The sequence below is a fragment of the Oncorhynchus tshawytscha genome, unplaced genomic scaffold (assembly GCF_018296145.1).
Source record: "Oncorhynchus tshawytscha isolate Ot180627B unplaced genomic scaffold, Otsh_v2.0 Un_contig_3205_pilon_pilon, whole genome shotgun sequence".
Taxonomy (NCBI): Eukaryota; Metazoa; Chordata; class Actinopteri; order Salmoniformes; family Salmonidae; genus Oncorhynchus; species Oncorhynchus tshawytscha.
In genome coordinates, this window is record NW_024609524.1 from 45,001 (window position 1) to 57,989 (window position 12,989).

General features: G+C 45.3%; 1 protein-coding gene across 1 annotated transcript in view; it reads right to left on the reverse strand.

Annotated features, from left to right (window-relative positions):
• si:dkeyp-9d4.3 (caskin-1) overlaps positions 1–12,989 on the reverse strand; it is a 102,840-nt gene that overhangs the window by 25,012 nt on the left and 64,839 nt on the right. Inside the window, exons 11-13 of the mRNA XM_042315711.1 lie at positions 7,421–7,519; positions 2,135–2,334; positions 1,757–1,838 (exon numbers count right to left, since the gene is read on the reverse strand). Coding sequence (XP_042171645.1) covers positions 1,757–1,838; positions 2,135–2,334; positions 7,421–7,519 — 381 coding nt within the window. The remainder of the gene's footprint in view (positions 1–1,756; positions 1,839–2,134; positions 2,335–7,420; positions 7,520–12,989) is intronic.

The window sequence follows — 12,989 nt, forward strand, 5'->3', positions numbered from 1 at the left end:
AAGTCAGTCAGTCAGTTAGAAAGTCAGTCAGTTAGAAAGTCAGCAAGTCAGTCATTTAGTCAGTCAGTCAGTCAGTTAGAAAGACAGTCAGTTAGAAAGTCAGTCAGTCATTTAGTCAGTCAGTCAGTCAGTCAGTCAGTTAGTCAGTCAGTCAGTCAGTCAGTCAGTCAGTCAGTCAGTCAGTCAGTCAGTCAGTCAGTCAGTCAGTTCAGTCAGTCAGTCAGTCAGTCAGTCAGTCAGTCAGTCAGTCAGTTAGAAAGTCAGTCAGTCAGTCAGTTAGTCAGTCAGTCAGTCAGTTAGAAAGTCAGTCAGTCAGTTAGAAAGTCAGTCAGTCAGTCAGTTAGAAAGTCAGTCAGTCAGTAGAAAGTCAGTCAGTCAGAAAGTCAGTCAGTTAGTTAGAAAGTCAGTCAGTCAGAAAGTCAGTCAGTCAGTCAGTTAGAAAGTCAGTCAGTCAGTCAGTTAGAAAGTCAGACAGTCAGACAGTTAGCCAGCCAGTCAGTTAGTTGGTCAGTCAGTCAGCCAGCCAGTCAGTAGTCAGTCAGTCAGCCAGCCAGTCAGTTAGTCAGTCAGTCAGCCAGTCAGTTAGTCAGTCAGTCAGCCAGCCAGTCAGTTAGTCAGTTAGTCAGTCAGCCAGTCAGTCAATTAGTTAGCCAGCCAGTCAGTCAGCCAGCCAGTCAGTTAGAAAGTCAGTCAGCCAGCCAGTCAGTCAATTAGTTAGCCAGCCAGTCAGTCAGCCAGCCAGTCAGTTAGTCAGTCAGTCAGCCAGCCAGTCAGTCAATTAGTTAGCCAGTCAGTCAGTCAGCCAGCCAGCCAGTCAGACAGTCAGTCAGCCAGCCAGTCAGTCAATTAGTTAGCCAGCCAGTCAGTCAGTCAGTCAGCCAGTCAGTCAGTCAGTCAGTCAGATCAGTCAGCCAGCCAGTCAGTCAGTCAGTCAGCCAGCCAGTCAGTCAGTCAGTTAGTCAAAGTCAGACAGTTAGCCAGCCAGTCAGTTAGTTGGTCAGTCAGTCAGCCAGCCAGTCAGTCAATTAGTTAGCCAGCCAGTCAGCCAGTCAGTTAGTCAGTCAGTCAGCCAGCCAGCCAGTCAGACAGTCAGTCAGCCAGCCAGTCAGTCAATTAGTTAGCCAGCCAGTCAGTCAGTCAGCCAGCCAGTCAGTCAGTCAGCCAGTCAGTCAGATAGTCAGACAGTTAGAAAGTCAGACAGTCCTGCTACTGCTGCCTAATATTACAGAAATATTATTCTGGGTACCTGCCGCCTGCTCCACAGACCTGGACTGGTCCTGTTACTATTATTATAGTTGTTATTAATATTACAGTAATATTATTCTGGATACCTGCTGCCTGCTCCACAGACCTGGACTGGTCCTGTTACTATTATTATAGTTGTTATTAATATTACAGTAATATTATTCTGGTTACCTGCTGCCTGCTCCACAGACCTGGACTGGTCCTGTTACTATTATTATAGTTGTTATTAATATTACAGTAATATTATTCTGGATACCTGCCGCCTGCTCCACAGACCTGGACTGGTCCTGTTACTATTATTATAGTTGTTATTAATATTATAGTAATATTATTCTGGGTACCTGCTGCCTGCTCCACAGACCTGGACTGGTCCTGTTACTATTATTATAGTTGTTATTAATATTACAGTAATATTATTCTGGTTACCTGCTCCCTGCTCCACAGACTTGGACTGGTCCTGTTACTATTATTATAGTTGTTATTAATATTACAGTAATATTATTCTGGGTACCTGCTGCCTGCTCCACAGACTTGGACTGCTCCAACAGATGCTCCTTTGCCTTTATTGACTGGGACATCACTGTGGCTAGGAGCTAAACATAAACACACACATGCACAAGAGCTTAGTCAATCTGTGAATCAGAATTGAAGAACAAGTTAGCACAAACACACACCTGAAACACACACACACTCCTGAAACACACACACACACACACACACACACACAAACCTGAAACACACACACACACTTGTGAAACACACACACACACACACACACACAAACCTGAAACACACACACACACACGCACACACACACACAAGCCTGAAACACACACACACCAGAGACAGGCTTAGTTCCTCTGTCAATCAGAGGAAGACTGACACCCACCTTGACTCCCTCCGACTGCGCGTGGAGCCCGGGAGCGTTGAGGCCGTGTGTGTTCAGGCTGCTAGCTGGCGTGTTAGTAGCGTGTGCTGTGGCAGGCGGAGGAGGCGTATTCAGGGCGTGTTGTGTATTTCCAGAACTCTGGACGCTGCCGAGGGAACGAACGCTACCCAGACTACCCACACTGCTGCTACGGTCACCACCTACACACATCCACAAATGTACATACATGCACACACGCACGCACGAACACACACACACACACACACACACACACACACACACACACACACACACAGGTTTAGATATAATGTGGTGTTCCTCAGGGGTTATATTCTAGGAATATATAGACAGAATGTGGTGTTCCTCAGGGTTCTATTCTAGGAATATATAGACAGGATGTGGTGTTCCTCAGGGTTCTATTCTAGGAATAGATAGAATGTGGTGTTGATCAGGGTTCTATTCTAGGAATAGATAGATAGAATGTGGTGTTCCTCGGGGTTCTATTCTAGGAATAGATAGAATGTGGTGTTCCTCAGGGTTCTATTCTAGGACCTCTCTTATTTCTGATAGTAATAATGCTATGATCAACGTCATCTATTATGCACACAGGCACAGAAACACAGTGCCTTCAGAAAGTATTCACACCCCTTGACTTCCTCCACATTTTGTTTTGTTTCAGCCTGAATTTTAAATGGATTACATCATTTTTGTATATCTTTTTTTTTTACCCCATTTTCCTCCCAATTGTGATATCACTTATTGCAGGCTCTGGAGAAGCGAAGGTCGAGTCATGCGTCCTCTGAAACATGACCCGCCAAACCGCGCTTCTTAACACCCGCCCACTTAACACAGAAGCCAGCTGCACCAATATGTCGGAGGAAACACCGTTCAATTGACAACTGAAGTCAGCCTGCAAGTACCTGGCCCGCCACAAGGAGTCGCTAGAGCGCAATGAGCCAAGTAAAGCCCCCCCCCCGACACCCCAACATTGAATATCCCTTTGAGCATGGTATTAATTACATTTTGGATGGTGTATCAATACACCCAGTCACTACAAAGTGTCACGCCCTGGTCAAAGTATTTTGTGTTTATCTTTATGTATTTGGTCAGGCCAGGGTGTGGCATGGGGTCTTTGTAATTGTGGTGTGTTTGTCTTGGGGTTTTGGTGGTGGTATTGGGATTGTAGCTTAGTGGGTTGTCTAGCAAGGTCTATGGCTGTCTGGAGTGGTTCTCAATCAGAGGCAGGTGCTTATCGTTGTCTCTGATTGGGAACCATATTTAGGCAGCCATATTCTTTGAGTTTGTCGTGGGTGATTGTCCTTAGTGTCCTATGTGTACTCGTTGTTAGTTTGCACCAGATAGGCTGTTTCGGTTTCGTTTATTGTTTTTTGTAAGTTCGTGTTTCTTTGTTATATTAAACATGGATCGCAATCGACACGCTGCAGTTTGGTCCGACTCTCCTTCATCACCACTAGAAAACCGTTACACAAAGATACAGGCGTCCTTCGTAACTCAGTTGCCGGAGGGGAAGGAAACCGCTCAGGGATTTCATCATGAAGCCAATGGTAACTTTAAAACAGTTACAGTGATAGAAAACTGAGGATGGGTCAACAACATTGTAGTTACTCCACAATACTAACCTGATGGACAGAGTGAAAAGACGGAAGCCTGTACAAAATAAAAAACATTCCAAAAAATGGATCCTGTTTAAACAGGAAGCACTAAAGTAATTCTGAAATAAAAGTGGCAAGGCAATTCACGTTTTGTCCTGAATACAGAGTGTTTGGAGCAAATTTAAAACATGTTACATGCTGATCTGTTTCACCTGTCCTTGTGATTGTCTGCACCCCCCTCCAGGTGTCGCCCATCTTTCCCATTATCCCCTGGGTATTCATACCTGTGTTCTCTGTTTGTCTGTTGCCAGTTCGTCTTGTTTGTCAACTCAACCAGCGTTTTTGTCTCAGCTCCTGCTTCCCCCCCAGTCTATCTTTTTCTCGTCCTTTTGGTTTTGACACTTGCCTGTCCTGTCTCTGAGCCCGCCTGCCTGACCACTCTGCTTGCCCCTGACCCGACCCTGAGCCTACCTGCCGTCCTGTACCTTTCCCCCACTACTCTGGTTATCGACCCCTTCCTGCCTTGACCTGTCGTTTGCCTGCCCTGTTGCTGTAATAAATATTGTTACTCCAACACAGTCTGCATCTGGGTCTTACCTTCGAACCTGATAATACAACGCATTACTGAGTTTCACTTTCCATATTTTCAAGCATAGGTGGTGGCTGCATCATGTTATGGGTATGCTTGTAATCGTTAAGGACTGGGGAGTTTTTCAGGATGAAAAAGAAACGTAATGGAACTAAGCACAGGTATCCGAAACGCGTCAGAGTTTTTCAACTTGGTTTCCATTGACCATGCCATATAAATAGGCAGGTAGCATAGTGGTTAGAGCATTGGGCCAGTAACCTAGTGGTTAGAGCATTGGGCCAGTAACCTAGTGGTTAGAGCATTGGGCCAGTAACCTAGTGGTTAGAGCATTGGGCCAGTAACCTAGTGGTTAGAGCATTGGGCCAGTAACCTAGTGGTTAGAGCATTGGGCCAGTAACCTAGTGGTTAGAGCATTGGGCCAGTAACCGTAAGGTTGCAAGATTGAATCCCCAAGCTGACGAGGTAAAAATCCACTGTCCACACCCACAATCCAAAATCCACACCCACTGTCCTCCGGTAGGCCGTCATTGTGAATAAAAATTTGTTCTTAACCGACTTGCCTAGTTAAATAAAGGTAAAAAATAAATAAAGGTGTTTTAATTAATTATAAGAAGAGTGCCTTGGTCCTCCATTCGTTTTGAACACATGGTTAAGACTGATTTCCACCAGACAAAGGGAGAGGAATTCACCTTTCAGCAGGACAACAGCCTAAAACAGAAGGCCAAATCTACACTAGAGTTGCTCACCAAGAAGACAGTGAATGTTCCTGAGTTGCAGGTTTTGACTTAAATCTGCTTGAAAATCTATGGCAAGACTTGAAAATGGTTGTCTAGCAATGATCAACAACCAACTTGACAGAGTTTAAAGAATGTTGAACATAATAATGGGCAGATGTTGTACAATGCAGGTGTGCAAAGCTCTTAGAGATTTACCCAGAGAGACTCACAGCTGTAATCGCTGTCAAAGGTGATTCTAACCAGTATTGACTCAGGGTCTTACCCAGAAAGACTCACAGTATTGACTCAGGGTCTTACCCAGAAAGACTCACAGTATTGACTCAGGGTCTTACCCAGAAAGACTCACAGTATTGACTCAGGGTCTTACCCAGAAAGACTCACAGTATTGACTCAGGGTCTTACCCAGAAAGACTCACAGTATTGACTCAGGGTCTTACCCAGAAAGACTCACAGTATTGACTCAGGGTCTTACCCAGAAAGACTCACAGTATTGACTCAGGGTCTTACCCAGAAAGACTCACAGTATTGACTCAGGGTCTTACCCAGAAAGACTCACAGTATTGACTCAGGGTCTTACCCAGAAAGACTCACAGTATTGACTCAGTATTGACTCAGGGTCTTACCCAGAAAGACTCACAGTATTGACTCAGGGTCTTACCCAGAAAGACTCACAGTATTGACTCAGGGTCTTACCCAGAAAGACTCACAGTATTGACTCAGGGTCTTACCCAGAAAGACTCACAGTATTGACTCAGGGTCTTACCCAGAAAGACTCACAGTATTGACTCAGGGTCTTACCCAGAAAGACTCACAGTATTGACTCAGGGTCTTACCCAGAAAGACTCACAGTATTGACTCAGGGTCTTACCCAGAAAGACTCAAGACTCACAGTATTGACTCAGGGTCTTACCCAGAAAGACTCACAGTATTGACTCAGGGTCTTACCCAGAAAGACTCACAGTATTGACTCAGGGTCTTACCCAGAAAGACTCACAGTATTGACTCAGGGTCTTACCCAGAAAGACTCACAGTATTGACTCAGGGTCTTACCCAGAAAGACTCACAGTATTGACTCAGGGGTGTGAACACATCTGTAAATGAGATATTTCTGTATTTTATGTTGAATAATACTTTGTAATTATGGGGTATTGTGTGTAGATGGGTGAGAAAACACATATTTAATCCATTCTGAATTCAGGCTGTAACAACAAATATGTGGAATAAGTCGAGGGGGTTTGAATACTTTCTGATGGCACCATATTCCATTATACACATGTTCAAAAATGGACTTATATTTATAAATTAACTATATTAATGAACTGCATTAATGAACTATATTAATGAACTATATTAATGAACTATATTAATTTACTATATTAACTATATTAATTAACTATATTAATTAACTATATTAACTAACTATATTAATTAACTATATTAATGAACTATATTATCTAACTATATTAATGAACTATATTAATGAACTATATTAACTAACTATATTAATGAACTATATTAATTAACTATATTAACTAACTATATTATTTAACTATATTAATGAACTATATTAACTATATTAATGAACTATATTAACTATATTATTTAACTATATTAATTAACTATATTAACTATATTAATGAACTATATGAATGAACTATATGAATGAACTATATTAATTAACTATATTAACTATATTAACTAACTATATTAATGAACTATATTAACTATATGAATTAACTATATGAATTAACTATATTAATTAACTATATTAACTAACTATATTAATGAACTATATTAACTATATTAATGAACTATATTAATGAACTATATTAACTATATGAATTAACTATATGAATTAACTATATTAATTCACTATATTAACTATATTAACTAACTATATTATTTAACTATATTAACTATATTAACTAACTATATTATTTAACTATATTAATTAACTATATTAACTAACTATATTATTTAACTATATTAATGAACTATATTAACTATATTAATTAACTATATTAACTAATTATATTATTTAACTATATTGATAAACCTTATTAACTATATTAATGAACTATATTAATGAACTATATTAATGAACTATATTACTGAACTATATGAACTATATTAATGAACTATATTAATGAACTATATTAATGAACTATATTAACTATATTAATGAACTATATCAATGAACTATATTAATTAATTATATTAATTAATTATATTAATTAACTATATCAATTAACTATATTAATTAACTACATTAATTAACTATATTAATTAATAACACACACAACTGCACACATGGACACTCACTCAACACAACAACACACCCTCGTACCTGCGAGGGGCTTCCGGAGAACCCAGACATCCTCGCTGGAGCCGCCTTGCTGGCCAAGTGTGGGAGAGCCGTGGGGACTGGACTCAGAGCCCCGAGAACCTGACACACCCACACACACACAAAAACACATGGACACACACAAACACACACACAAACAAACAAAGACACTGCGATCAACCCCTTCATCACCACATTACCCTGCTGACACACTACCCCTTATTACCCTGCTGACACACTACCCCTTATTACCCTGCTGACACACTACCCCTTATTACCCTGCTGACACACTACCCCTTTTACCCCTTATTACCCACTGACACACTACCCCTTATTACCCTGCTGACACACTACCCCTTATTACCCTGCTGACACACTACCCCTTATTACCCTGCTGACACACTCCCCTTATTACCCTGCTGACACACTACCCCTTATTACCCTGCTGACACACTACCCCTTATTACCCTGCTGACACACTACCCCTTTTACCCCTTATTACCCCACTGACACACTACCCCTTATTACCCTGCTGACACACTACCCCTTATTACCCTGCTGACACACTACCCCTTATTACCCTGCTGACACTACCCCTTACTACCCCTTATTACCCTGCTGATACACTACCCCTTATTACCCTGCTGACACACTACCCCTTATTACCCTGTTGACACACTACCCCTTATTACCCTGCTGACACACTACCCCTTATTACCCTGCTGACACACTACCCCTTATTACCCTGCTGACACACTACCCCCGTATTACCCTACTGACACACTACCCCTTATTACCCCTTATTACCCTGCTGACACACTACCCCTATTACCCCTTATTACCCTGCTGACACTCTACCCCTTATTACCCTGCTGAAACACTACCCCTTATTACCCTGCTGACACACTACCCCTTATTACCCCTGACACTTACCCCTACACTACCCCTTATTACCCTGCTGACACACTACCCCTTATTACCCTGCTGACACACTACCCCTTATTACCCTGTTGACACACTACCCTTATTACCCTGCTGACACACTACCCCTTATTACCCTGCTGACACACTACCCCTTATTACCCTGCTGACACACTACCCCTTATTACCCTACTGACACACTACCCCTTATTACCCCTTATTACCCTGCTGACACACTACCCCTTATTACCCTGCTGACACTCTACCCCTTATTACCCTGCTGAAACACTACCCCTTATTACCCTGCTGACACACTACCCCTTATTATTACCCTGCTGACACACTACCCCTTATTACCCTGCTGACACACTACCCCTTATTACCCTGCTGACACTCTACCCCTTATTACCCTGCTGATACACTACCCTTATTACCCTGCTGACACACTACCCCTTATTACCCTGCTGACACACTACCCCTTATTATTACCCTGCTGACACACTACCCCTTATTACCCTGCTGACACACTACCCTTATTACCCCTTATTACCCTGCTGACACACTACCCCTTATTACCCAGCTGACACACTACCCCATATTACCCTGCTGACACACTACCCCTTATTACCCTGCTGACACACTACCCCTTATTACCCTGCTAACACTACCCCTTATTACCCCTTATTACCCTGCTGACACACTACCCCTTATTACCCTGCTGACACACTACCCCTTATTACCCTGCTGACACTACCCCTTATTACACCCCTTATTACCCTGCTGACCCACTACCCCTTATTACCCTGCTGACACTACCCCTTATTACCCTGCTGACACACTACCCCTTATTACCCTGCTGACACACTACCCTTATTACCCTGCTGACACACTACCCCATATTACCCTGCTGACACACTACCCTTATTACCCTGCTGACACACTACCCCTTATTACCCTGCTGACACACTACCCCTTATTACCCTGCTGACACTACCCCTTATTACCCTGCTGACACACTACCCCTTATTACCCTGCTGACACACTACCCTTATTACCCTGCTGACACACTACCCCATATTACCCAGCTGACACACTACCCCATATTACCCTGCTGACACACTACCCTTATTACCCTGCTGACACACTACCCCTTATTACCCTGCTAACACTACCCCTTATTACCCCTTATTACCCTGCTGACACACTACCCCTTATTACCCTGCTGACACACCCCTTATTACCCCTTATTACCCTGCTGACCCACTACCCCTTATTACCCTGCTGACCCACTACCCCTTATTACCCTGCTGACACACTACCCCTTATTACCCTGCTGACACACTACCCCATATTACCCTGCTGACAACCTACCCTTATTACCCTGCTGATTACCCTGCTGACACACTACCCCTTATTACCCTGCTGACACACTACCCCTTATTACCCTGCTGACACTACTACCCCTTATTACCCTGCTGACACACTACCCCTTATTACCCTGCTGACACACTACCCCTTATTACCCTGCTGACACACTACCCCTTTTACCCCTTATTACCCCACTGACACACTACCCCTTATTACCCTGCTGACACACTACCCCTTATTACCCTGCTGACACACTACCCTTATTACCCTGCTGACACACTACCCTTTATTACCCTGCTAACACTACCCCTTATTACCCCTTATTACCCTGCTGACACACTACCCCTTATTACCCTGCTGACACCACCCCTTATTACCCCTTATTACCCTGCTGACACTACCCCTTATTACCCCGCTGACACAACCCCACCTTACCCCATCTACACACCACCATACCACCCCACCTTAGCCCATCTACACACCACCATACAACCCCACCTACACACCACCATACAACCCCACCTTACCCCATCTCCACACCACCATACCACCCCACCTACACACCACCATGCAACCCCACCTACACACCACCATACAACCCCACCTACACATCACCATTCAACCCCACCTTACCCCATCTACACACCACCATACCACCCCATCTACACACCACCATACAACCCCACCTTAGCCCATCTCCACACCACCATACAACCCCACCTTACCCCATCTACACACCACCATACCACCCCATCTACACACCACCATACAACCCCACCTTAGCCCATCTCCACACCACCATACAACCCCACCTTAGCCCATCTCCACACCACCATACAACCCCACCTTACCCCATCTACACACCACCATGCAACCCCACCTTACCCAATCTACACATCACCATACAACCCCACCTTACCCCATCTACACACCACCATACCACCCCACCTACACACCACCATACCACCCCACCTTACACCATCTACACACCACCATACCACCCCATCTACACACCACCATACCACCCCACCTACTACACACCACCATACCACCCCACCTTACCCCATCTACACACCACCATACAACCCACCATACACACCACCATACAACCCCACCTTACCCCACCTACACACCACCATTACCCCATCTACACACCACCATACAACCCCATCTACACACCACCATACCACCCCACCTTAGCCCATCTACACACCACCATACAACCCCACCTTACCCCATCTACACACCACCATACAACCCCACCTACACCCCACCTACACACCATCATACCACCCCCCCTTACCCCATCTACACACCACCATACAACCCCACCTTACCCCATCTACACACCACCATACAACCCCACCATACAACCCCGTCTACACACCATCATACAACCCCACCATACCACCTTACCACATCCCCCACCTTACCACATCTACACACCACCATACGACCCCACCTTACCCAATCTACACACCACCATACAACCCCACCTTACCCAATCTACACACCACCATACAACCCCACCATACCACCCCACCATACAACCCCACCTTACCCCACCTACACACCACCATACAACCCCACCATACCACCCCACCTTACCCCATCTACACACCACCATACAACCCCACCTTACCCAATCTACACACCACCATACAACCCCACCTACACACCACCATACCACCCCACCTTACCCCACCTACACACCACCATACAACCCCAACTTACCATCCCACCACCATACACACCACCATACCACCCCACCTTACCCCATCTACACACCACCATACAACCCCCACCATACCACCCCCTACCTTACATACACATCTACACAACACCATACAACCCCACCTACACACCACCATACAACCCCACCTTACCCCATCTACACACCACCATACAACCCCACCTTACCCCATCTCCACACCACCATACCACCCCATCTACACACCACCATACAACCCCACCATACCACCCCACCTTACTCCATCTCCACACACCATACAACCCCACATTACCCCATCTACACACCACCATACCACCCCATCTACACACCACCATACAACCCCACCATACCACCCCATCTACACACCACCATACCACCCCACCTACACACCACCATACCACCCCACCTACACACCACCATACAACCCCACCTACACCCCACCATACCACATCTACACACCACCATACAACCCCACCTACACCCCACCTTACCCCATCTCCACACCACCATACCACCCCATCTACACACCACCATACCACCCCATCTACACACCACCATACCACCCCACCTACACACCACCATACAACCCCACCTACACCCCACCATACCACATCTACACACCACCATACAACCCCACCTACACCCCACCTTACCCCATCTCCACACCACCATACCACCCCATCTACACACCACCATACATCCCCACCTTAGCCCATCTACACACCACCATACCACCCCATCTACACACCACCATACAACCCCATCTTAGCCCATCTACACACCACCATACAACCCCACCTTACCCCATCTACACACCACCATACAACCCCACCTTACCCCACCTACACACCATCATACCACCCCACCTTACCCCATCTACACACCACCATACAACCCCACCTTACCCCATCTCCACAACACCATACCACCCCATCTACACACCACCATACAACCCCACCATACCACCCCACCTTACTCCATCTCCACACACCATACAACCCCACCTTACCCCATCTACACACCACCATACCACCCTATCTACACACCACCATACAACCCCACCTACACCCCACCATACCACATCTACACACCACCATACAACCCCACCTTACCCCATCTCCACACCACCATACCACCCCATCTACACACCACCATACCACCCCATCTACACACCACCATACAACCCCACCTTAGCCCATCTACACACCACCATACCACCCCATCTACACACCACCATACAACCCCACCATACCACCCCATCTACACACCACCATACCACCCCACCTTAGCCCATCTACACACCACCATACAACCCCACCTTACCCCATCTACACACCACCATACAACCCCACCTACACCCCACCTACACACCATCATACCACCCCACCTTACCCCATCTACACACCACCATACAACCCCACCTTACCCCATCTACACACCACCATACAACCACCATACAACCCCATCTACACACCATCATACAACCCCACCATACACCACCCCACCATACCACATCTCCACACCACCATACCACCCCATCTACACACCACC